This window comes from Chiloscyllium punctatum, chromosome 2 (genome assembly GCF_047496795.1).
Source record: "Chiloscyllium punctatum isolate Juve2018m chromosome 2, sChiPun1.3, whole genome shotgun sequence".
NCBI lineage: Eukaryota > Metazoa > Chordata > Chondrichthyes > Orectolobiformes > Hemiscylliidae > Chiloscyllium > Chiloscyllium punctatum.
Window position 1 is genome coordinate 97903959 of NC_092740.1, and position 27505 is coordinate 97931463.

Consider the following 27505-nt stretch of genomic DNA (forward strand, 5'->3'; position numbering starts at 1 on the left):
TCTGAAGTGGTAACGAAGAGAATTGATGAGGGCAGAGCAGTGAACATGATTTATACGGACTTCAGTAAGGCAGTACAACAAGGTTCTTCATGGTAGACTGGTTAGCAAGGGTGGATCACATGGAATACAGGGAGAACTATCCACTTGGACACATAACTGGCTCAAAGATAGAAGACACAGGATAGAAGTGAAGAGTTGCTTTTCAGACTGGAGGCCTGTGACCAGCAGTGTGTCACAAGGATCGGTACTAAGTACACTACATTTAGTCATTTCCAAAAAAGATTTGGATGTGAACATATGAGGTATAGCTAGTAAGCTTGCAGATGACATCAAAATTGGGGGCAGACAGTGAAGGAGGTTACCTCAGTACAACTGAATCATGATCAGATGGGCCAATGGGCTAAGGAGTGGCAGATGGAGCTTACATTTAGATAAATGCAAGGTGTCGCATTTTGGAAAGGCAAATCAGGGCAGGACGTTTACACTTAATGGTAAGGTCCTGGAGAGTGTTGCTGAACAATCAGACATTGGAGTGCAGGTTCATAGCTCCTTGAAAGTAGTAGACAGGATAGTCAAGGCAGCATTTGGTCAGTACACTGAGTACAAGAGTTAGTAGGTCATGTTGCAACTGTACAGGACATTGCATGCAATTCTGGTCTTCCTCTATTGGAAGGATATTGTGAAACTTGAAAGGGTTCAGTAAAAGTTTACAAGAATGTTGTCAGGGTTGCAGGGTTTGAACTATAGGGAGAGGCTGACTAGATTGCTCCAGCGAAAATAGCCCTATCAGAAGCTGAGGCGACGTTGAGGTTTATAAAATCATGAGGGGCATGGATAGGTTAAACAGACAAGGTATTTTCCCTGGGATGGGTGGGGAGATCCAAAATAAGAGGGAGGGGGGAAAAAGTTTAAAAAGGGACCCAACGGACATTCTTTTCACACAGAGGATGATAAGAGTATGGAATGAGCTGCCAGAGGAAGTGGAGGAGGCTGGTACACTTACAAGATTTAAAAGGCATCTGAATGGGTATATCAATAGAACAGGTCTAGATAGTTCTGGGCCTAGTGCTGGCAAATGGGACTAGATTTATTTAGGATACCTGGTCAGTACGGACGAGTTGGACCAAAGGGTCTGTTTCCCTGCTGTACATCTCTATAACTGTATGAAAAGCTTCAACAAAATGCGTCTTTTCAACAGAATCCAATTCTGCTTCAGAGCAAAAAGTCATAGCACTAGCATGAAATGAAACTGATGCAAAATTGGGAGCATGTGGAACAACCTCTTTGAATTTTACTTAATGTGTTAACTTATTTAGTGCTAACAATTTTATAAATATTATTAAACCAATACTGCCATATATTTAAAACTATTATGACATGCAAAATTTTCCACATTGACAGGTATATGCCAGTGTTACTGGAACTATTTGCCCAGAAGTTCAGTAGGCAGTACTGCCTGAAATTTACAAGCCTTGATTGTAAGCAAAGCACTCAGCCATTTCTCAGAATCATGTAGAATGTTCTCAACGAGATGGATAATAGAATCTGTGATACTGGGTTCAAAGCTAAGAGGCTGAATTGGGTCATCCAGTCAGTACTTCAGAGTGAAAATAGTTGCCAAAAGATTCAACTGTGTCTTTTGTAATCAAGTGCAGGGATCCACCAGAAGTCAGATATGTCCATGGAGTCTCCTGTAAGTCGTTTAATTGCCCATCACTAATTACAATTGGATATGGCAGTCTGATGTTAGCCCTGATTGCTAAACTCTACAGCATGCAGTTCTATATTGTCGCTTCATCAGAATGGTGTTCATTTTCAGGTGCATTTCACACCAACTGTTGTTCTCCTAGACTAATTAAAATGAGAAACATATTTGACTACTAGCTTGGAATGTGGCAGAATAAAATTTATGGCGGTCCAGTTTTTCAATCAATACAGTTTAGTGTCATGGTAGTGCCCACAACACAATGGAGGGGATCCTAATCAAGACAACAGGACTTGAGGACTCCACAAGCAGTAACACCCGAGACATGTAGATTGACAAAAATGAAGTAGGTTTGCCCCTTTTGTTGGTTCTCACACCACCTTTCGCAAATTCAATTTGGCAATAACCTCTTCACAAGATCAGTTTGGTCAGTAACAATGCTAACAAGCATTAAAAGGACCCTCCCACCTCGAGAGTATACCCTTCCGCTGATCTACTTTTGGTGTTTGTTCGTCAAGTTTTAATTCACACAGAAGAACTGAATCACCAGTAGAGGGAGGACACCAAGAGGTGGCCATTGGTGTAAGGCTCAAGCAGCACAAGACACCTACTTAAGTAAATGGTAAAAAGAATTGAAGGCATCATAATGATAGAGTATATGGTGGATGCAGATTCAACTGTAACTTTTGAAAGTGAACTGGCTAAGTAAAAAAATTCAAGGCTAGGCAGAAAGGATTAGAGTTGAACACACGATTTACTTTTGCACACAACAAACATGAACGTGACAGCCCAAGTGGTCTCCTTACATTCTCTACCGATTCTAAGATTCCTTGAAATTTGTTGTGGTCAGCTTACGGGTCACTTGATCGATTTCTGGGAATAGTTTACCTCAATGAATGTGCAATAAGACTTCATCTAATATGGGAGGGCAACTCACCTGTAGAAACTTAATGGATGTCAAGATGCAAATTTCATCTAGATGTTAAATGCAGCTAATACTGAATCACGGAAAAATTAATTGAATACACATGGTCCATGATCTTCATTTCTCAGTTGTGAAGTTGTCTTATTTCACAGGTGAAGATATTTTCAAGAATTGTCTGCAGTTTATAGGTAACTTTGAAACATTTATAAATGGACAGTTTTATGTGGAATTGATATCAATTTACAGTAGAAGGTTATTGGAATCCAAAAGTGGATTTAAGGCCACAAATCAGATCATCCACGATCCTACTGAAAGCTGAACAGGCTCTTATGCTGGTCATTTGCTACAATAAATCAACACTAAGCTGCCCTTGATCCTTCAGAGTACCTTCTTCTGCTTCAAGCATGTGTGCATTAAACATGCATTTTTTTCCTTTGAGTATTTAATGGTTTCTCTCAATCACTCGGTTCCATGCCCCAACAACTATCCCCAGCCAAGAAACTTTATTTAGTTTCTTGTTGTTTAGAACAAATAAATGAAATGAATGTCACTGCCCTTGCCACTGACCTCTGTGTAGTTGTCATTTCCTCTTCAGCTACTTCCCTCCCTCTTAAGCACTGACACTTAATTTGTTTTTTTAAAATCAATCCACAGGGTGAGAGCATTACTTGTGAGGCTGGCATTTAATGCCCATCTTTAACTGCCCAGAGAGCAGTTGGGAGTCAGCAATATTGCTATTCATCTGGAGTCATAGGGAGGGTCAGACCAAGTTGAATGTACAAGTCACATGCAAGTTGAATGCATACCCCTAGAACATTACCTGGGTCTCTGGATTAATAATCAAGTGATAATAGCACTAGGCCATTGCCTCCCATAGAACAATGGCATGCATGTATTCCAGTCTATGGTTGTGATTAGCAAAACACGACAGATTTCTTCAGGTACCTAAACTACTCTCAATTTAAAATCAATGAAACTCTGCATATTGGAAACTGTTCCAGAATCTATAGTTCCACGGAATCCCTTGCAATATTCTAGAGAAACTCTATAGGTTTAGAAGTTCTTTCTATAATGATTCATCCAAAATGTTATACAGTTTTGTGACCCAACAATATTTTCTACCAACCTGTTGCCATTTTTTGCTCCTTGATTTTAAATCTCCAATTTATAAACATAAAATACTGCTCATATATTTTATGGCCTTAGATGCCTAAACTTTCTTTGAATGCTGAACTGAGACAAAGGAAAAGTAAGAAAGCAATTATTTTTGGTAAAATAATCACTACTTCCCGACAACTGTATGGCAATGAGGCAAAGATGTTCTCAATTCTAAGTGTTTTCCCCAAGAAAATGTAACAACTGTAGAGTACTTAGATTATTATTTTTGTTTTGTCAGAGGCCAAATATTGTTTACCTTTAATTATGTTTATTTCCTGATAAACCCAGGAAAAAGCAGACATTCATTGTCTTCAAAAATGTTCCAGTGCTAGTACATGCAGCAGTAATTTGGGGTAGGTTGCACACTGCTCCCAGATACCTAGTGCAGGTCATATTTCTAGAAGAACCACCAAGTGGAAATTACCCTTTGGATTGAGCATAATAGAGTACATCTATAAAATGGAACTACGCTTCTGCCGAGTGCAATATTCCCAAGAACAGCATAGTTTCACTAACTGTGACTGCTCAAATGTGATTGGGCATGTTTGGATTCTTTTTCATGTGAAAACTTTGAAATTTCTCAATGTCAAACACAGCAATGTGTTTTCAGATTATCAACATTATGGATACAATAGTAAGAACTCCTGTTCTTTTCACCACCAGTCCAAAGCGTGATTATCTAGAATAAAACATTGCAGGGAAAAGAAACACTGCATCCTGCTGTACAACTGCATGAAATGTACATATATTCCTGCAATATTTGCAACCATTTAAAATGGAAACACTTTAGTGAAGGTACAAGAATGAAATAGCAGTAAAATCCCAATTTGTTTAAACCATATATCATACTTGTTTATACTTAAATGTGGGTCTGAAGAAAAAAAAACTTGACTGATGAAGAAAAGGACTCACATTCATAGGGCAGCTTTCGCAACCTGAAGATATTCCGAGGTGCTTTGCTGCCTTTTCAAGTATAGCCACTGTTAATGCTGTAGAAAATGTAATAAGTAGTGTCCTAACAATATGACAACCACAGAATCTGTTTTAGTGTTGACCGAAGAATAAATATTGACCATGTCATTGGGGAAAAAAACTCTCCTATTCAAGAGTGTGCAGAGTCTGTTACACTCAGTTGCAAAGTTATATAAAATATGTTGTCTCTTGACAGCGTACGACTCTCAGTACAACACTAATATATTAGCCTACACTATAATTCGCTGCCTTTTGAGTCAGGTGAGAAAGTTACATGCACTGAGCCGCACAACTTGAGATGCGTTTTAGAATCAAGTGTCTGCTGTTAATCTTCCAGAGGGACAAGATTACATGCTCAGGTGGGACCGTCATGGGAAAAGATGAAAATCTATCTCAGCCGTGTTATAGTGTACCACCTAGACACTTAGTCACAGATAGTTACAACTCAGATTCTTAACCAGGATTGGGGTCAGGAATCGAAAAACAGTGAAGACAGGATGGCAACAATAAAAATGACTTAAAAGGAAATGCGAAAAAAAAATGCAGAACCAAAGTTTTACTTGCAAAAAGTATAAAAAGTATATCCTACCAGCCCATATGCTGTACTTCTCTCGTGTTCTTGAGTAATGTCAGCTACATATGCAAATATTACTGAAAAAGTGACTGCAAAAACACCAGACACTGAGATAACGGCAAAATACCACCTATAAAAGAAGTACAGGCAAGAGTAAGATAAGGAGCACAAGAAATTAGCTTCTAAATTAATTAAAATTTATATTTTATTTTAAACATGAATACTTATATTTGCAAGTGAGACTTTTGACATTAAAAAGGTTCAAATCGAAATTTCACTCTTGAAAAACAAATTTGAAGATTAGAATTGAGCCCAGAAACTGGAGATATTCACAAGGGGATATGGTAGCATAGTGGTCGTGCCAGTGAACCAGTAAAAGGCCCAAGTTAATGCTCCTGCAAAGTGGGTTCAAATCAGACTCTGAAATTTGAACCAAATCAAAACTTAGAATGACACGAATGGAAAGAGTGTCAAAATTGTTGACTGTTGCAAAAATCCATCTGGTTCATGACTATCCTTCTAGGGAAAGAAATCTGCCATTCTCATCTGGTCTGGATGTCACTCCAGACCCATAACAATATGGCTGACTCCTAACTGCTTTTTGGGCATTTACAGATGGGCAAGAAATGCAGACCTAGACAGTGCTGCCCTCAACCCATTAAGAAGCAAAATAAAAATTCTACAGTCCTTTTGGTTTTTCCTTTCATACAGGAATCATACAATATTTTGAAAGTACAGCAATTCAGTGCATATGAGGCACTAATGTTGCAACTGAGGATGTACTTTTTTTAAGCATAAATTTTTCAGAGACAGAAGAGAGTGTGTTGATTACTTTCTGAACAATTTCGGAAGGAGCAAATGAAGGCTTATATTTTGGGGTTATGACATTCTACAAAGGAAAGAAAATGTCCAAGTGGACTGTATTATATTTTATTTGAGGGAAAAGTTAAAAGCTATTTAAAAGCTGAGCTCTAAGCTTTTATACAGTCCTATCTTCAATTTGACCACAAATTCTAGTTTCATCTTAAAAAAAAAATCTCACCACTGAATTATCATCTGCTACTCATTACATTTTGTTACAAGGCAATCTATAACAAAATGCAAAGTGTCTAGAGATGTAGTCCACTTCCAGGATGGTTAAAAACCCATTACCATCCCCCTTTTTTAAGCACATGGAAAGGTCGTCAAAATGTATTGAGAAAATGCACTTTTTCACACCATTATCTCTCAAGTGCCATCTGAACACATGTGAAAACTCTGATTCCATCATTCTAACAAACAATCCTTACCATGGACTTATCCTCATTAAAGGAATTGGGACACATGTGAAAAACACTGTCAGTAAAAGAAACGATCTCCTCCCCCACACATCAGACAAAGCACCAATCAGTGGAGCACTCATAAATGATAAAAAACCCTAAAAAGGAAAAAAAAGAAACAAAATTAAACTGCATTACTTAAATAAATGCAGGTATTAGGTTGATATCAGCATCAGATATGATAAAGCCTTCAATCCTGGCTGAAAAACAAATTAAAATTCTTAAATTTTAAGCGCTGGAAGTAAATTTTCAAAGATGGACACTGAAGGGAACCTAAGTGGCGTTTACATCCATTTCATCACATTTAAAACTGAAGAATGCAGCATCGGATAGTTTTAATGTTACAAAAAATGACCCTACTGCCATTACCTAACTCAGCACAAAGCTTAAACTGAATGCAGCACCCCATTTAGCTGAGTACTATATCTGAAAAAGCCATAACTCTGTGGTCAGTGCAGAAGGAATGGAGTCAGTACTGACAGAGAAAAGATTTTCACAATGACTTAATGAGATCCAAAGTGTAGATTTTCTTAAAATTTAGTACCAACTCCGATGACCAGCAATAGCATAAATTTGTAGACAAAGCAGGATTACAATTCACACCTTAAACTATTATATAAAATCATGAAAATAAATAAGAGATCTACATACGCTGCAGAGTCAGGATGCATGTGAAAGCACATGGAAGCAGTGTTAAGAGGTTTTTTGGAAGTAGCTGGAGGTCAGTTCAATAGTCTAATGTAGTGTATTTCCTGAAAAACTAAGTAACTACTTACTTCACTTCAGAACTCTCCAGACTCCGATTTAAATCGATAACTTTTGAAAGCTCCAGGTGGTGAGGAACTACCCAGTGGAATACACAAATTCCTAGGCAGCTCCTTTGGGATTTGGTGCACTGGGGATTCCACAGGGTTCCCATATGCAACTTCCATCTATGCATCAGAAAATATAATCTGGCCACTGGAAAATCCTGGCCAATATATTTAGAAAAGAAAATAAAGTGAATAAGGTGCTTGATTTATTTATTTCAAAGGTCAAATATCGAATCAGATGTACAGCACAGAAACAGACCCTTCGGTCGAACTCATCCATGCTGACCAGATATCCTATCCTAACCTAGTTCCATTTGCCAGCATTTGGCCTTTATCCTTCTTAATCCTTCCTATTTATATAATGAGAAAAAAAATTAAGCTTTCATGAAAAGCTTTCTTCTTGCAACCTTCAGAACATTCACAAGAATATCAAATTAAATTGAACGGAAGACAGTGCTGATTGGTTGACAAGTGCAATTGTTCTACTTGTTGCATTAGAATATCAATTAAAAGGATGCCTGATAGGAACTTCCACATTTTGTTTAAATTTACCTGGGGCATATTGACACTGATTATCCTCCGGAATGGACCAATGCCTCAAGTCCAGCAGCCACATATTTTGTCAAATTGAAACTGACAGAGGGTACATGTTCTTTCTGCCTAATTGACAATGCTGCCGATTTGCCGAATCTTCTCTCATGTGGAACTGTAGGATTCCCAACACCCATACTGACCATAAAAAGGTAGGCTTGCAGTAACAGAATGCCCATTTGATTTATTTCCAACCACGATATCAAAGGGAGCTCATTTAACTGCTCCAATTTAAAAGTAAATTGGAGTCCAGGATGGAGTTTATGAAGGCGAGAAGGAAATTTTGGAAATGCAGCTTCACCTACATTTGGAAACAGTGACTATTAATAACAAGTATGCCAAATATATTTGTCAGGGGATAACCTGTAAACTCCACTTCTGTTAGATCCCATGAGAAATGTGCCTTTGACGGAAGATAGCTAACCTACTATTTTTTGTTCCATTGTCTAACTAGTGCATTCTCCATTGCAATAGCTGTGCTAATCAAAATTCATTTCCAAACTTCTCACGTATCAAATTATATTGTTATTTTATTTGTAAATCAGAGCGAATTGTTGAGAATACAGGTTCGGGGTGCCACATTTTATTGCTGCAATGCAATCATGTACTGAGTCGCGATGAATCAGCCTATCAACCACATGGAGTGTTGCAAAGAAATCAAATTCTAGAGTTTCAAAGTGCAAATTTCAAATTAGAATACTGCAAATTTGTCGGAACCAGAAGACATAGCAAACCTCAGTAGGTTTGATTTATGCACAAGGTTCCTTTTTCAGTCTGTGAAAAAAGTCTATTGAATTCTGTAAGTGAGTTTGAACATGTAACATACATTCTTAAAAATGTCTGCATTGATGTGTTTTGATTACCAACTATGTCAGTGTACTAACAAGCTGCATTGTTTCAGTGCCTACATTAATAATTTGAGAGTGACTTTATTGATCAGTACAAGAATTGCTGAAAATTTGGATTGTTAGAACAGTATGATTTATTTGAAAGTGATAGTCCTTGCCAATTGCAAAGGCAAACACACCAGGACAGAACACAGAGTACAGGATTGTACAATTAATTGCCAAGGAAATTTTGTTTTCCTTCTGCTTGCATTTCTTAAAGCGAAAAGAATCTAATATTGTACAATGGAACTTGCAGTCTTGTATCGCAAGTCAGCCACCACTGCAATTTTAAAATACAATAGGCATGGCTATATCCTGAATAACGCATCACTCCAAATTATTTTGTTGGGCGGTGGGGGGGGGGGGGGGGGGGAGGGAGGAGGGAAAGAGGTTGGTTTATTTTTGCACACATTTGCTTAGCCTGTCACCAATAATCAGCTGGCAACCTCTTCTTATTGGTTGGATCTCTCAGCAGCTCATTTATCTTACTAACCTGGGTGTTAGTGATGGAGAGTGTATGGAGGTACAGAGTAAACTGGAAAGATACAGGCCTTCCTTACAGCTTGTCCAGTGGTTGAGAGTGTGTAACGTAAGGGAGCCTAAATCATTGTAGAATGCACTCAGCAGTGCAATAACAAAATACAGCTTAACCAAATTCTGAAGTAAATGGGACAGTTACTGGGAATTAACGACAAGTATCAACTACAGAGATAGTGACTACAGTTGTAGTTTTAAAAAAGGGTTAATATTCTGCCATTCAATTGGGATTTTTCATAAAATGGTTCCAGAAAACAGTAGGCAAAAATATAACTCTCAAGGCACATAAAACCTGATGAAATATTAACTGTTTCTCTCAATAGGTGCTGCCAACCCGATAGACTTTTCTAGCTTGTGCATACGGATCGAAATTTTTAACTAAAATATGACAATTGTAGTGATCTTAAAAGCTTTGACACTACAAAATCATTTGCTACATTCTTCCTTACTATCTCTCACTTTGAGAATTAAATTGGACATTAACTGATTCTGCGAAACTAAAAACTGAAATACACAATTCTTACCTTCACACCCTGAATAAGGCCGTTCATTAAAAATGTATGTTTGGGAAAGGTTTCATGCAGAACCTGTCCAAAAAAAAATGTTAGATATGCAATCATTAGAACTCAAATAATACTTAGACTTCCAAAAAAAATTATCAGCAATTTCAAAATTTTGGTACTGTAACTTACTTAGGCAGCACCCATGTTTTTACCAAAATTTCTAACAATGTTTGAAAATACTAAATTAGTTTTGCTGAGAAATTTTACAAGTCAATAACTGCTCTATTTCCTTTGTAGCCCAAAAGGTCATTTATTTAAATACGTAGTCCTATTACATATTTTTGCATTATATTTTTCCATGACTTCAGAACTCCCCCAAAGTTCTGTTGAGTCAATGGAGTTCAAATGAAATGCATTCAGTTGCAATCTAAGATCCATGCAGCCAATTTTCAAACAACAAGTTCCTATAAAAAGGCAACAATCGATTTTTGTGACGTCAATAAAAAGGATCAAGTTTTTTTAAAACACTAGGATAAGTCCCACTCTTTTCTGAAGTAGTGCCAAGGGATCTTTCACTTGCATCTGAAGGCACAGACAGAGCCACTCTTCCAAAAGAAAACAACTTCAATAGTGCAGCAACAAACTTAACCTTGAGCTTTGGGCTTAAAGTCCAAGAATGTTACTTGAACACACAACATGTGGAGGCAAGAATGCCACTGAACCACAGGTGACAATTCAAGTCTTCAACAAAACTAAGAAAACAAGAAACACCATCATAGCCTTAGTTTAAAATATGATTTTACTCCTTTTGTCATTCACAGGTTTTAAATAACAATGAGACATGAGAGTCATTCTATATACGTCAGACAAGAAAGGAGTGACAGGTTCTCTGACATGAAGGCTATTTATAAACTGTGAATAAACAACTGGGATTTATTCTACAACCCTGCAGTTTTTATGCAAGCATATTTTTTGTATGTTTCAGCTTGGTGTTGAGCTTCTTGAGATTTTATGCAGCCACACCCATCCAGGCCATCGGAGAGTATTCTTTTACATATCTGACTTGTAGATAGTGAACAGACATTATGGAGACAGGAAAGGAGTTACTTAAAGTCATAGAGATGTACAGCATGGAAACAGACCCTTCAGTCCAACCTGTCCATGCCGACCAGACATCCCAACCCAATTTAGTCCCACCTGCCAGCACCCAGCCCATATCCCTCCAAACCCTTCCTATTCATATACCTATCCAAATGCCTCTTAAATGTTGCAATTGTACCAGCCTCCACCACATCCTCTGGCAGCTCCTTCCATACACGTACCACCCTCTGCGTGAAAAAGTTGCCCCTTAGGTCTCTTTTATATCTTTCCCCTCTCACCCTAAATCTATGCCCTCTTGTTCTAGACTTCCGACTCCAGGGAAAAGACTTTGCCTATTTATCCTATCCATGCCCTTCAATTTTGTAAACCTCTGTAAGGTCACCCCTCAGCCTCCAACGCTCCAGGGAAAACAGCCCCAGCCTGTTCAGCCTCTCCCTGTAGCTCAAATCCTCCAATCCTGGCAACATCCTTGGAAATCTTCTCTGAACCCTTTCAAGTTTCACAACGTCCTTCCAATAGGAAGGAGACCAGAACTGCATGCAATAGTCCAACAGTGGCCTAACCAATGTCCTGTACAGCCACATGACCTCCCAATTCCGGTACTCAATACTCTGACCAATAAAGGAAAGCATACCAAACGCCTTCTTCACTATCCTATCTACCTGCGACTCCACTTTCAAGGAGCTATGAACCTGCATTCCAAGGTCTCTTTGTTCAGCAACACTCCCTAGGACCCTACCATTAAGTGTATAAGTCCTGCTAAGATTTGCTTTCCCAAAATGCAGCACCTCCCATTTATCTGAATTAAACTCCATCTGCCACTTCTCAGCCCATTGGCCCATCTGGCCCAGATCCTGTTGTAATCTGAGGTAACCCTCTTTGTTGTCCACTACACTTCCAATTTTGGTGTCATCTGCAAACTTACTAACTATACCTCTTATGTTCGCATCAAAATAAATTTATGTCAATGACAAAAAATAGAGGGCCCAGCACCGATCCTTGTGGCACTCCACTGGTCACAGGCTCCAGTCTGAAAACAACCCTCCACCACCACCCTCTGTCTTCTACCTTTTAGCCAGTTCTGTATGCAAATGGCTAGTTCTCCTGGTATTCCATGAGATCTAACCTTGCTAATCAGTCTCTCATGGGGAACCTTGTCGAACGCCTTACTGAAGTCCATATAGATCACACCTACTGCTCTGCCCTCAATCATCTTTGTTACTTCTTCAAAAAATTCAATCAAGTTGGTGAGACATGATTTCCCACGCACAAAGCCATGTTGACTATCCCTAATCAGTCCTTGCCTTTCCAAATACATGTACATCCTGTCCCTCAGGATTCCCTCCAACAACTTGCCCACCACCGAGGACAGGCTCACCGGTCTATAGTTCCCTGGCTTATCTTTACCGGCCTTCTTAAACAGTGGCATCATGTTTGCCAACCTCCAGTCTTCTGGCACCTCACCTGTGACTAACGATGATACAAATATCTCAGCGAGAGGCCCAACAATCACTTCTTTGTCTTCCCACAGAGTTCTTGGGTACACCTGATCAGGTCCTGGGGATTTATCCACCTTTAACTGTTTCAAGAGATCCAGCACTTCCTCCTCTGCAATCTGGACATTTTGCAAGATGTCACCATCTATTTCCCTACAGTCTGTATCTTCCATATCCTTTTCCACAGTAAATACTGATGCAAAATATTCATTTAGTATCTCCCCCATTTTCTGTGGTTCCACACACAAAGGCCATCTTTCTGATCTTTGAGGGGCCCTATTCTCTCCCTAGTTACCCTTTTGCCCTTAATATATTTGTTAAAACCCTTTGGATTCTCCTTAATTCTGTTTGCCAAAGCTATCTCATGTCCCCTTTTTGCCCTCCAGATTTCCCTCTTAAGAATACTCCTACTTTCTTTATACTCTAAGGATTCACTATCTATCCTGTACATACTTGACATATGCTTCCTTCTTTTTCTTAACCAAACCCTCAATTTCTTTAGTCATCCAGCATTCCCTACACCTACCAGCCTTTCCTTTCTCCCTGACAGGAATATACTTTCTCTGGATTCTTGTTATCTTGTTTCTGAAGGCTTCCAATTTTCCAGCCATCCCTTTACCTGTGAACATCTGCCTCCAATCAGCTTTTGAAAGTTCTTGCCTAATACCATCAAAATTGGCCTTTCTCCAATTTAGAACTTCAACTTTTAGAGAATATCTAACTTTGAACCTGCTCCTACAGCTATGGCTAATCCAGTTCAGTTTCTAGATTCTTAGTACCTTGCATGATGATGATGGTTGGGGATTCATGGTGGTAATGCCATGGAAAGTTTGCCACTTATCATGATGAGATGTTCTCAGGCCTTGCCACATGTGGATTGGGCTGATTTAGTATCAGCAGAGTTGCAAATATAGAATATTGTGCAATCAGTGAATATCCTGACTTCTGACCCAATGATAGAGGTAAGCTGAAGATGTGTGGGCCTAGGACATTATACTATGGAGCTTCCATAGTAATATCATGAAGCAAAGATGACGGATCTCCAACGGAGATACAACCATCTTCTTTGGTACCAAGTAGGATTCTGGCCAGGAGTTACCCTCAATTCCTACTGACTCCAGTTTTGAGTGTTAAATGCTGTCACGGTGCAAGGACAGTCAGAGTCAGAGAGATGTACAGCACAAAAACAGACCCATTGGTCCAACTCATCCATGCCGACCAGATATCCTAAATTGACTAGCATGTGGTCCATATCATTCTAAACCTCTCCTATTCATATACCCATTCAGACACCTTTTAAATATTATAGTTGTAACCACCTCCACCACTTCCTCTGGCAGCTCATTCCTTACATGCACCACTCTCCACATGAAAAAGTTGCCCCTTAAATCCCTTTTAAATCTTAGCCCTCTCACCTTAAATCTATCCCCTCTAGTTTTGGACTCCCTCACCCTGGGGAAAAAAAAACTTGTCTACTCACCCTATCCAGGCCCTGCATGATTTTATTAAACTTCTTGAAGGTCACCCCACTGCCTCTGATGCTCCAGGGAAAATTGCCCCAGCCTATTCAACCTCTCCCAAAAGTTCAAACTCTCGAACCCTGGCAATATTCTTGCAAATCTTTTCTGAACCTTTTCAAATTCCACACCATACTTCCTATAAGATGGAGATCAGAATTGCACATAGACCACATTTGGAAAACTAAGCAATGTTGCAGTTGTACAGGACATGATCTCCCAACTCCTCTACTCAATGCACTGACCAATAAAAGGCAAGCATACCAAATGCCTTCTTCACTATCCTATCAAGGAACTATGAACCTGCACTCCAATGTGTCTTTGTTTGGCAACACTCTCCAGGAGCTTACCATTAAGTGTACAAATCCTGCCCTAATTTACCCTACCAAAATAAAGCACCTTACATTTGTTTAAATTAAGCTCTATCTGCCACTCATCAGCCCATATGCCCATCTGATCAAGTCTCTGGTGCACTCCAAGGGAACCCTCTTTTCTGTCCACTATATCAACAATTTTGGGGTCATCTGCAAACTTACTAACCATACCGCCTACATTCACATTCAAATCATTTATATAAAAATGACAAAAAATAGTGGACCCAGCACTGTTTATTCATCCTTAATTCCCCTCTGGAATCCTTTTGTCCACAATTGAACAGGGCTTAACGAGGCCCTGATAGGCCCCAAATTGAGCATCAGTAAGCAAGTGATTTCTTTGCAAGTTCCGCTTGATAGTATTGTCAATAACTACTGCCATCACTTCACTGATAGAGTCTGAAAGGATAACAACTAGCTAACTAGTGTCCAGCTTTTTATGTGCAGAATGAACAGGCAATTTTCTACATCGTTAGCTAGATGCAAGTGTACTGCTATACTGAAACAGTTTGACTATGGACACAGCTAGTTCGAGAGCACAAATCTTCAGCATTATTTCTGGGAAATGTCAGAAGAAATAGCCCTTTGCATCTTCTAGTGCCTTCAGCCATTTCTGGATATCATGTAGATTAAAGGAAATTATTGAAAACTAGCATCTGTAATGCTAGTGACCTCAAGAGGCCAAAATGGATTATCCACTCACTACTTCTAGCTGAAGACTGTTTCAATTGCTTCCACTTTACCTTTTACACTCATGTGCTGGCCTCCCTTAGAATTCAGGATGAGGATAACTGTGCAGTCTCCACCTCACAAGGATGAGCTAACAGGAACATGTCTCTTAAATAATGCATAACTTAATGAAGTTTAATGACAAACACTGATAGCATTGGCTTCCAATATTCAAAACCAAAAAAGTTATACTGAAAATATAACTTATACTGAAAATGTAGATCAATGGGATACCCTTTGTGGAACAGTAAACTCTAACAACTAAAAAGGCCTGTTTAAGCTGAGCAAGAATTTGTAGAAATGGATCATGAAACAGGCCGTACTTACAGTTAACATTGGAGTAGTTAATAGTCCCCAGGCAAAGAATTCTAAGAAGATGACAACTACTGCATGATAAACGCTAGGCCGACCAATTCCTTGTTGCTGAAAAACAAAGTGACAGTTTAACATAAAAGCAAAATCAATTATAACAACTTACAAAGCAACCAAATGTTTCACAGGTAATTTATTTTAAATATTCAATAAAAGTTCAGCATTTTCAGTACACTAAACATTCAAAGCAATGGTATTTAATATTTCTCCAATTCTCAAACTAATATACTGTAAAATGTGAAATGGAGATGAAGAATTATGACATACATACACCTGACACTACATCCAGCTATGAAGCTGATTCTTGCAATTAGAATTCTTTCATTTAAACATATTCTGTTATTTCAGTTTTCTGACTGCTGTCCCATCTTCCTTTTATGCTCAGTTTGTTTCTTGTATCCATGGCTATCTCTTTCAAAATTCCTACTCAATTTCCTCTAGCCCACCTCCTATCCCAGGATAAATCACATTTCCTAGCTGCAATTATATTGCCTAATGCTGCCTGTCTTTGTCTTTAACTATCTGTCTACAGGAGCAAAACACTGTAGACAAGAAAAAAAAACAAAAAATATTCAAAATACAAAAAAGCTTTTGACTTGAAAAGGTTCGGTACAATTTACAAGGTTTTGCATACTTCCTCCATTGGTCTTCCTGTTTTTTCAGCATTGTAGTACTATATTCAATTAGTGTCCAGTGTGAAATGTATTAAAATTGCAAGGAGAGTTTTTAAGTTGCCCTTAAAAAGCAAAATACTTGAAGTTCCATTGAATATTGTACTGATTATCACCAAATAATAATTATCCATTAGAATAGAAAATCGCATCTCACCTTCCGGGTTATAAAAAGGATCAAACATTTACAGCATCTAACATCTCGCAGCACCTGAACTTTTACATTTCTATACAAATAGATCCTATGCAGCATTCTCGTTTCTGCATTAATTTGCATACCCCAAAAACCATTTCATCAATCAAGTATAACGTACGAAGCACTCCAATTTTATTTCAGAGCTTTGATTAAGTTTTCAACTATCAAAAATGGTAGGGCCCATCATTCCATGCATTGGATCATCCTCCTAAAGACCAACGCAGATGGATGAGCACACCATCTTTTAGATTGTCGAAATAGATGGCCTGAGGTCTGGAATCTGAGCCATTATAGAAAAATTACACCCCCAGTCCAGGTTCCTAATTGTACTAAAAGCATTTTTAAAAATCCAGGTTCAATTCCAGTACAACTTGTATTATGTATTTCTTATTTCAGGATTGACAGCATTTATTAGATGAAGGTAAGGACTCTCATTTCTGTATTCTAATTACTTTACTGTTATGCAAACTTTATGATCAGAAATGAGACAGTATACTTAGATGTTAAATTAAAAGCTCAAACGTTCACATACCAGAGAGACAACATTTTGTTACATGCTGAGGTTCAATTACTATTTTTGAACAATTAATTTTGATGCTGTACTCTAGAACACTTTCCTTATCTTATTAAAACAAGAACTTAATTCTTCCAATTTTAAATTATTACAAAAAATATACAAAATATGATATTGATCAAATTCAGGTTTTCCTAGCATATATTCATCCAACTGTAACTTTGTTCATTCAAAAGTTTTGAAAAAAAAGGAGGGCAGTGATCATAATGCTGCCTGAAGTAACTGCAATAGTTACAAGATAAGCACTATCAATAATTCTCAGACCACATTTTATACACAGCACAGACTAAGAGAAGATTCAAAGTAACTCAGATATTCTACAATTACCATGGTCAATTTGAAGGTCACATTTTTCACCCAAGCTTTTATAATTTTTGTAACTTATCTAATGCTAAGAATAGTTGTACAGTGATGTCATGAGCCACAGCTTGATGCAAGTGCAAGGAGAGAAGTTGATGAGTTAGAACAGTGAATATTTCTAGTCCTTAAAGCAAAAGAAAAAGGTATTCAGTTTGTGATTAGGTCTCCAGTGCTGTTGTTCTAGCTTTTAAAAAAAATAGGATTTTTTACTTTAAAATGACAAACAAAGCATCATTACTGTAAAATGTAAACAGCAGGAAATCTTGCGTAATTAAATCAAATAGGATAGTGACAGCAGGAAGGAAGGATGATGTTGTTGCTACATTATGTAGAAGCTGCTGAGTACAAACATGATCCAGAGTGAACATGTCACAAATGTTTGTGGCTCAAGGAATTTCACATCCAAGCTAAGGAGCTGCAGACACTGCACCACATCAAGGAAAGGAAAGTTACCCAAAGCTTTGAGCCAGAGGCAGTCACACGTGGATATGTTATGGGTTAATTTGCTCTGCTGACCTGTAAGAAATTGGATGCCCTGGGGGGGTTTAGGGTGGCATGTTTCTCTGTCTTGCAGGTAGAATGTAAAAAAAATTACACCGTCATCTACAGTTGAATCTCAATTATCTGAATACCAATTATCCGAAAAACAGATCATCCGAAGGGGAACTCGAGGTTCCGATAGAAACATCAAAGACACGTTTCTAACAGTGATCGAGTCTTTTGTCTACAGTGATTAAACAGACACAATCTTCAAATGAGTGGCCTCCCGCCCTCTCTCACCCCACACTTTCCATGGTGTTCTAGAAAGAAGTGCACCCTAAACCCACACCCACCCCCTTCCCCAGATAATCTGACCAACATTGTCCTGTACAGAGCAGAGGTGAAACCTGTCAAAACGTTGTAGTAAACAGTGTGTGCACGTGCGCTGTTTGGAGACTTACCCCACAAAGGCGGTGGCGACAGCAGCCTTATTGTTGGTGTCCAGTCCGGCTGCCCCGGAGAGGGGTGGGGGCAGTGCTGGACGTAGATGGGCTTGGGGTGGGGGGGGGGGGGGGGGGGGGGGGGGTGCGTGAGCAGTGTTGGGGGCAGGGCCTCGCGCACTGTGTGCTGCTGTAGTCTCCTGAATGGGGAACAGACTTTAAAAACTCCGAGCCCCAGAGGAAAGGCATTTAATCAATTAATCGAATAATCGATTATCCGAAATGATAATCACTTTAAATAATCAAGGTTCCCCTGTATTCAGAGTCAATTTACGTTATCACCACCTATTCAGAATCAATAAGAACATTACAATTAAAATTCTGACTACACCCCGCAGTAAAGAAAAAATGATTTATACCAGATCTTGCCATTAAGGAATGATCTAAATTACATTGTTTCTGGAAGTGGTCAAGTCACTGCATTGTGCCTTGAGTGGCAGGTGACTATGGGGGAAGTGACTGAGGGTTGTCTTGTGGGCATTACTGACAGTGAATTTTGTATAAATGAAGAACTGGTCCCTTGTTCAGAGATCGCAACACAGCTCAGGGTGCATTGTGAAGAGTGTTAAAAGGTTCCTCTAAAGCTTGTACATGCTTAATAAATTTTGACTGTTCACAGAAGTTGCTTACTGAATTTGTATCAAGTCAGTAAGAATCTCAAGATAAAGAACCTAACAACCCTTCAGGCTAGATAATTCAGAACTGGTCTGTGAACAGGGATAGGAGGTGTGACTGCAAGTGAAGCAGGACTGAAGACTCAGGGGATTACAATCAAGGAGCCTCAGACTACAAAGTGGTCGAAAAGGTTATGTTCTTGCAAGCTGTGAGGCCAATAATGGGGACTGCTGGGAGGATGAGCAAATTGATCACACCATCTTGGTATAGGGAGTCATTCAATTCAGGGAATGTAGTGGTGATAGTGGGCAGTACAAGTACAAGTTAGATACCATTCTTTGCAGCCTTGGTCAGCAGGCCCAGAGGCTCGTTTTGCCTGCCAGGTGCTAAGATTAAGAACTTCTCCTTAGGTTGAAGGACCTGAGGGAAGATATTCACTTGTGATCAATCACGTTGGTACAACCAACATTATTAGGACTAGAAAGGGAGTTCTGCTGAGAGATTTTAAACAGTTGCAGCCAAATTAAAAAGCAGAACCTCTAATAGTCTCTGGATGACAAAATAAGCCACAGGCATAGAGTAAATAAAAGTAGGCGGCTTTTCTTTAGTATGGAGGATTTCAAAACTAGGGGGGATATTTTTAAGGTGATAGGATAGAGATTTAAAAAAGGGATAAAGGGGACATTTAAAAATTTTTATTTTACAGAGGGTAATTCAATGTGGAATGAGCTTCCTGAGGAAGCAGAGTATAAGGGCATAATTACAACATTTAAAAAGACATTTACATAAGTACACAAATAGGAAAGGTTCGGAGGGATATGGGCCAAGAATGCGTAGGTGGGACCAGTTTAGTTTGGGATTATGTTCAGCATGGACTGAAGGGTCTGTTTCCATGTTGTATGACACTAACTTTATGTAATGCTTGGCTCAATAACTAGTGTGTGTGAAAGGGGTTTCATTTGGAGGGCACTATTCTTGGACCAATGTACTGGTGAATTGGAAAACTAGGGTCAAAGAGAGGGCTTTAAACTAATTGAAAAACAAATTGATAGAGTCAAAGAGAGAAAAAAAATTGTAAAGTGGCAATCAATGGTTCTTTACTTGAATGTATATAGTATTCAGAGCAAATTAACTGCATAAATACAGCTTAATGGGCATGATCATACTGCACACAGTTGGTTAATTTGGTAGGCTGGACAGCTGGTTTGCAATGCAGAGTGATGTCAACAGCATCAATTCCCATACCGGCTGAGGTCATCATGAAGAATTCCCTTTCTCAACCTCTAACCTCGCCCTCGTGTGAAACCACGAGCAGTTGTCTCTCTCTAATGAGAGAGCAGCCCTTTACGGTCATTCTGGAGGTACATTTACAAGGAAACCATGACTGGGAATTAAAATATTTAAAGGCATGGGACTTTTCAAAATAACAGGCAAGATGACAAGCAAGTACAGAATGAAATAAATATGGAAATTATTTTGGATCAGATGACGTAGAATCCACACACAAACATAAGAAACCAGGAAAAAGAGACTGTAGGTCTCTTAACAACAGCTACATGGTGGAACACAGAATAAATGAGATATGCGGTCATATAACCAAGGTTAATCATTGCTGACTCTAATCTTCACATTTCTAACAACAGTCAGTTTGGTACAGGTCGTCATGAGAAAGACTTCAGTGTGTATTCAGGACAGTTTCTCGGAACAACGCTGCAAATCCAGCTAGGAATCACGTGATGTGTAATGAGGCAGATTTAAGAAATGATGCCAGACTATAAAAAAAATCCCCTAGGAAACAGTGACCACAACATGTTCGAATTTAGCATCCAGTTTGAGTGGGAGGAACTTGGGTTGGAAACCACAGTATTAAACTTAACGAGGGCAAAGCTAGCTGGAGTGGACTGTGAAAGAAGCTTAGCAACAAGAACAGTTGAGGGACAATGACAGACATTTATGAAAATAGCTTACAGTTTAAAACAAAGATCTATGCCAGTGAAAAAGAATGCAAGAAAGGGGTTAAGCCAATCATGGTTTACCAGGGAAGTTAAGGATAGCACCCACATGCAAGAAGAAAAAAAATACAATGAGGCAAAGATTAGTGATAATGAAAGCATCAGGAAAATTTTCAAAACCAACAAAAGATGGAGAAATAAAAACTTAGAAGGAGAAGATAAACTTTGAGGGTAAACCTGCACGTAATATCAAGATAGACAGCACGAGTTTAAATATATGAAAGAGATTAGAAGTGTCAAAATGAGCATATGTCCCTTAGGGAAGAAAATAATTGGGAACCAGGAAACGACAGGAGAGTTGAATAATACTTCGCATGAGTCCTTGCAATTAGAAGACACTCATCACATTCCAAAAATGATACATATTCAAGGTGTAAAAGGAGGAGAGAAAAAAACAACTATGGTAACTAATCAACCTGATTAGTTGGACCTAATGAGATGCATCTTAGACAGTAAAAGAAATAGCTGTACAGATTATGATGCGCTAGTAGTAAGAATCCCAGGGAGACAAAAAAAAGTATCTTTAAACCAATTAGCTTAACATATTACTGGTAAAATGTAAGAGTCTATTATAAGCTCTGTAATAGTAAAGCATTTAGAAATGTTTAATATGATCAAGCAGAGATAGCATGGTTTCCTGAATGGGAAATTGTGCTGAATAAATTTATTAAAATTCTTTTTGGATGTAACAGCCAGATAGTAAAAAAGGGAAAGAAAAAGATGTTGATTTGCAGAGGGCATTTGGTAAGGTATCATACATTTGGCTATTCACTTTTTCCGAGAGTGTCATGGTTTTGGAAATATTAGACCCAGAACTCGCTAACTAATAGTTGGCACATTTGAGATAAAGGAGTGCATTTTCAGGATGGCAACCTGTGACTAGTGGCATCAGTGCTTGGGTCACTTATTCACTTTCCTCACACATAGCATATCCAAGTACTGAGGTTAACACAAACAAACAGTCTGCAGTGGGGCAAAGACAGGTTAAACAAGTTAGCAAAAACTTGGAATACAATGTAAGAAAACACGAGGTTATGCCTTTTGGCAAACAGAAAGAAAAGAGCTGAGCATTACTCAAAATGGAGAAAGACTGCAAAAAGCTACAGTATCGGGGAATTTGGAATTCTCAGCAAAAATTACAAAAAAAGTTAACACTCAAGGTCAGCAGGTAATTGGGAAGCCAAATGCACTATGAGTTTTTACTTCAAATGGAATGGAGTATAAAGTAAGGAGGTCTTGCTAAAATTATACAAGGCACTTGTCAGACGACAGCTGGAACACTGGACAATTTTCAGCCCTTTATCTAAAGGTAAGAAAGACTGGCATATGAGGTAGCTCAGAGAAAGTTCACGAGGCTGATCCTGAAAATGAAGGGGTTGTCTTAAGAAGACAAGTTGAGTAGGTTGGGAACCCTCTCCCTCTCTGGATTTAGAAGAATGAAAGGTGACCTTATTGGAACAGAGATGCTTGCGTACTTATCAGAGTAGATGTGAAAATGTTCTTTCCCCCCATAGGACAGTCTGAGACTAGACAGCATAACCTCAGAACAACGGGTTGGACATTTAAGTCAAAGATGAGGAGAAATTTCCTCTCAGATGGTAGTGAATTTGTGGAGTATTTAACCACAGATGGTTGCAGAGGCCAAGTCATTAAACATACTCAAGGATGAGGCAGAGATTTCTTTTTCAAAATCAGGGAATCAAGGGTTATGGTGAAAAGACAGGAAAGTAGAGTTGAGGATTATCACCATTCCAATAAATGGTTTACTTTTTCTCCAGTGTCTTCTGGTCAATGCCCAGTCTTAATCAGCATCCTGAACTTTAGCATCATAGCTCTGTATTTCCATCATGTGCCTGAAGAGATGTATAGTCATTTTACATTGAAAAATTCATAACTTCCTCTCATCTGCCCTCTATGCATAAATTTTTAAAATTTGGAACAAAAATTGAGGCTACCACTCTTTCTCCCCCCCCCCACCAGTCTCTTGTTCCATCAAGTGTCAAATCAAACAAATTTTATTTAGTTTTGTTCGGCTCTTTGCTTGGTCATTGACACAAAGAATTCAACTCCTGAAGTTCCTTTTAACTTGTGAAAACACATTTGTCATTTGACTCTTAAATAATTTCCTATAATGTTCCATAAACTACACATTGCACATCTTGCAGTAGAAGAGAGTACTCTAATGTTGTTAACATCATCAGTCCAGAAAGTCCATTGCAACGTTTAAGAGATAGGATCATACACAGCTTTATGCTTCCTGCCCCATGCAATTTAAATAGGGAAGTGGTGTGTTTAAAAGACAGCCAACATATACATTTAAAAGATGTGCATTTATATGTTTTACATTCCAATGAAATACTATTGGCTGTAAATTGCAACGGTAGCTATGTTTCAGTAAATGTAGCAGCCACTTTGTACCCAGGATCAATGTCAAGTATGTTTACATAGAGGGCATTTCAGTATGATAGCTCATCCACAGTACACATTTAACAATACAATGCAATGGCTTATATAGTAGCACTCAAGTCCTGAACGGAAACTAACTTCAGACAGAGGAATGTAACACACATGTGCACAACCTAGTGATTTTCAAATGGAGGATACCATAACTTCCAAAATAGTAAACTCTAACTACCATGTTAGAGGTACACAAGTCAGAGAGATTGAAGAATTTAATTGGCAGTTTCTGATTGTTTGACTAAATGATGCACAGCAACCAAATTATTTATTTTAAAAGAAATATGAATTAAAAAGCACTGCTACATTCCAGTGGAATGCTAATCATTCAAAATGGAATCCAATGTAAAATTAAAGGTGAGCACAATTTTAAACAGTGGAATATTTTTATTTAATCTAAAACGTAAACATGCCTTGAGGTTTTCTCCAAAAAACCATTATAGAAATCAATGTTGTTATAGACCATGCCAGACTCCCTCAAAAAATTCAAGAAAGTCGCCTGGATTCTAACATTTGCCAATTGTTTTAAGCAAGTGTGAAGTGGATATTCCAGGAGTGATGCAGCTGGCCCAACTGTTAACTTCTTTATCCGGAGGTGCTCACACACAATGTAACTGCAACACACCAACTTCTATGAACAACAACCAAATTTTATTCAGCACAGTACAGCACAAACTTTCTGGAGGAACCTTTAACACATACCTCTCAGGACTTAAGGAGTCGTGGCAAAAGCTCTCTCCGAACAAAGGAAACAGTCCTTCCTTTATATAAAATCTTTACATCATAGTTAGTGATGCCCACAAGATAACCCCCCAGCCATTGCCAGCCTAGTCACATGCCACTCAAGACACAATGCAGTGACCACGTCTTCTTCAGAAACAATGCAATACAAATCATCCCTTAATGGCCAGATCTGGTATGAATTGTGTTTTTTTTAATTACAGGGAGTCATCAGAATTCCAACTATTATGTCCTTATTGATTTCTGAATAGGGGATAAAAATGTAAATAGCTCTGAATGGCAAGAAAATGGCCATAAATGGCTCTGAATAATGTAAATTTCTTACAATCTGTAAATCAGAGGCATCCCACTCTAGCCTCGGGACATCAGATTTCCTGCAGGTCAGCAGAGCAAGTTACCTCTTTAATATCACACAATCACTTGTTTAAAACAAAACAGAATTTATTTGTAAGATTACCGAATGAAACAAACGAAAGAAAACAGAATACAAAATAACAATTTATCCAAAAACCCAACAGTCTATCCCAATTTAATGATGTTCTAAATTCCTGCAACAAACCCCCATAAATACCCCATGGCAAAAAGGCAAAATCAAATCCAAAATCTTACAGGAGAGAGAAAAAAAGATGACAGAGAGATCCGCCTTTTTCCATGTAACTGTTTCTTTTGGATTTCCATCTAACAACTGACCAGCAGCTCTGAACAGCCAGGCTGATCAACCCAAGCCAAACCCAAGAAAAAAGCTGAGCTGGGAGAACTGGCCACTCTCCTTTTGTTGTAAAAGTGATTTTTTTAAAAACCTAAAAAGCTTCTTATAGTAGATAAACATAGATAAAACAGAACCACTGTCTTCAATGACATGGTTGCCCACAAGATCAAAAGGAGGATTTAGAGGGAAAGGGGACCTTCATTGCAATCCCTTAGAAAAGTTATTAGCGACACCTGAAGTGTCATATCAGTATGTAACAAGGCAGAATGTAATTGGCAAGATACAAACAAAGAGTTCCAAGAAAGATGGAACTACTCTGAATTTGCTTTTTCCTTCTTTAATGCACTTCTTAAAAAGCAAATCGCTTTAACTAGAGTACAATATAGGTAGCAACGTAGAGGGCAGCAAACAGAGGAAATTCTCTTTCACTTCTCTCAGTGTGTGTGTGTGAATGGACAAAAAAAGCCCAGAACTTTCAAAAGACGCAAGTCCACTTGAACAACTTCTGAATCGAAGAAACGACTATCATTTTTTAGACACCGTTGTGCCATCATTGCTACAATTAGTAGAAGAACTATACAAAATAACACTATCTTATGAATGGACTTATGACTTTAAAAATACTCTTCCATCCTTTTCTTCCGCCCATAACAGTTTTGTCAAAACATCTGTTTTGTGAATTCATGTGTAAGAGGTTAGATATTTAATCTGTTATTTGGTTTAAATTATACTCATACTCTATTTTTCTTTGCTATTTGTTAAGGAGTAAGGTTGTTTACAATAGGTACTTATTTTCCGGTTCCTGATTAAACCACTTGAGAATCTTTTGTCGTCTGCATAGCGGTTGGTCAGGCAAGATCCCTTCCAAACAATAGACCACTAACTTGAAAACCTATTGCTACTCCTTCATCAATTTTAAATTTAAATCTTTACATTTGAGCACTGCAGGATTAGTTCCATAACATGGACTACAACTGTTCTCACTACCACCTTCTCAAGGGCAATTAAGGCTGGTCTTGCTGAGGTATCCATATTCTGCAAATTCATAGAACAATGTTCTTAGGACCTTACATTTTACAACTAGTAGGCCCAAAACACTTAATGAACATTTAAATTTCTGAGAATTTAAACCAATGTTATTCATTCAATCTATTTCCTTACATGTCAATAAACCATGTTTATTTTCAGATGCAACTCTACTCAATTCTTAATTAGACTGTGTGCTTCAAGAGCAAAGAATGGTTACAGCTGTAAATATCAGCCAATTCTGTAAATTAGCATGCTGCATCTCAAGTTTAAAAAAAACTCTTGTAATTAGATTTCTAAACAAACATTTCTGCTCCACTTTAATACTGTAAAATGGCCTGCTTCCACACTGTAGGGATTCTATGATCTATGATGCTACCAACAGAAAGTCTGCCAAAGAAATTCAGTTTTGTTTTGGACTCAATGAGTGTGGTACATTTTTTCCATTTTTTGATAGTTTTATCCATTATGTTTTAATAATCTTTTGATAAAATAAATACACACCATAGTCATCTCTAGGTCAACTTGAATGCTTTCAAATTGACTAGTTCAGTAATACAACTGACCCCCAAGCTCCACACACTCTCAATTACTCTGGAGTCAGAGATGTACAGTGTGGAAACGGATCCTTTGATCCAACACGCCCATGCCAAACAGATATCCCAAACTCGTCTAGACCCACTTGCCAGCACTTAACCATATCCCTCTAAACCTTTCCTATGCATCTACCCACCCAGAATGCCTTAATTGCTGCAACTGTACTAGCCTCCACCACTTCCTCTGGTAGCTCATTCCATATACGTACCACCATCTGAGTGAAAAAGTAGCCCCTTAGGTCTCTTATATCTTTCCCCTCTCACCCTAAACCTATCCCCTCTAGTTCTGGACTCCTCCACCCCAGGGAAAAGACTGTGTCTTTATCCGATCCCTTCCCCTCATGATTTTGTAAGCCTCTATAAAGGTTACCCCTCAGCATCCGATGCTCCAGGGAAAATAACCCCAGCCTATTCAGCCTCTCCCTATAGCTCAAATCCTGGCAATATCCTTGTAAATTTTTTCTGAGCCCTTTCAAAGTTTCACAACATCCTTTCAATAGGAAGGAGACCAGAATTGCATGTAATATTCAAAAAGTGGCCAAACCAGTGTCCTGTATCGCCGCAACATGACCCCACAACTCCTATACTCAATGCTCTGATCAATAAAGGAAAGCATACCAAACACCTCCTTCACTATTCTATCTACCTGCGACTCCACTTTCAAGGAGCTATGAACCTGCACTCCAAGGTCTCTTTGCTCAGCAACACTCCCTAGGACCTTACCATTAAGTGTACAAGTCCTGCCAAGATTTACTTTCCCAAAAGGCAGCACCTCACATTTATCTGAATTAAACTCCATCTGCCACTTCTCAGCCCATTGGCCCATCTGATCAAGATCCCATTGTAATCGGAGATAATCTTCTTCGCTGTCAACTACACCTCCAATTTTGGTGTCATCTGCAAACTTACTAACTATACCTCTTATGCTCACATCCAAATCATTTATATAAAAGTGGACCCAGCACCAATCCTTGTGGCACTCCACTGATCACAGGC

General features: G+C 38.6%; 1 protein-coding gene across 1 annotated transcript in view; it reads right to left on the reverse strand.

Moving 5' to 3' along the window:
- Positions 1-27505, reverse strand: part of LOC140486962 (hippocampus abundant transcript 1 protein-like) — a 99046-nt gene that overhangs the window by 46066 nt on the left and 25475 nt on the right. The window contains exons 2-5 of the mRNA XM_072586224.1: positions 15528-15623; positions 10005-10067; positions 6624-6751; positions 5350-5464 (exon numbers count right to left, since the gene is read on the reverse strand). Coding sequence (XP_072442325.1) covers positions 5350-5464; positions 6624-6751; positions 10005-10067; positions 15528-15623 — 402 coding nt within the window. The remainder of the gene's footprint in view (positions 1-5349; positions 5465-6623; positions 6752-10004; positions 10068-15527; positions 15624-27505) is intronic.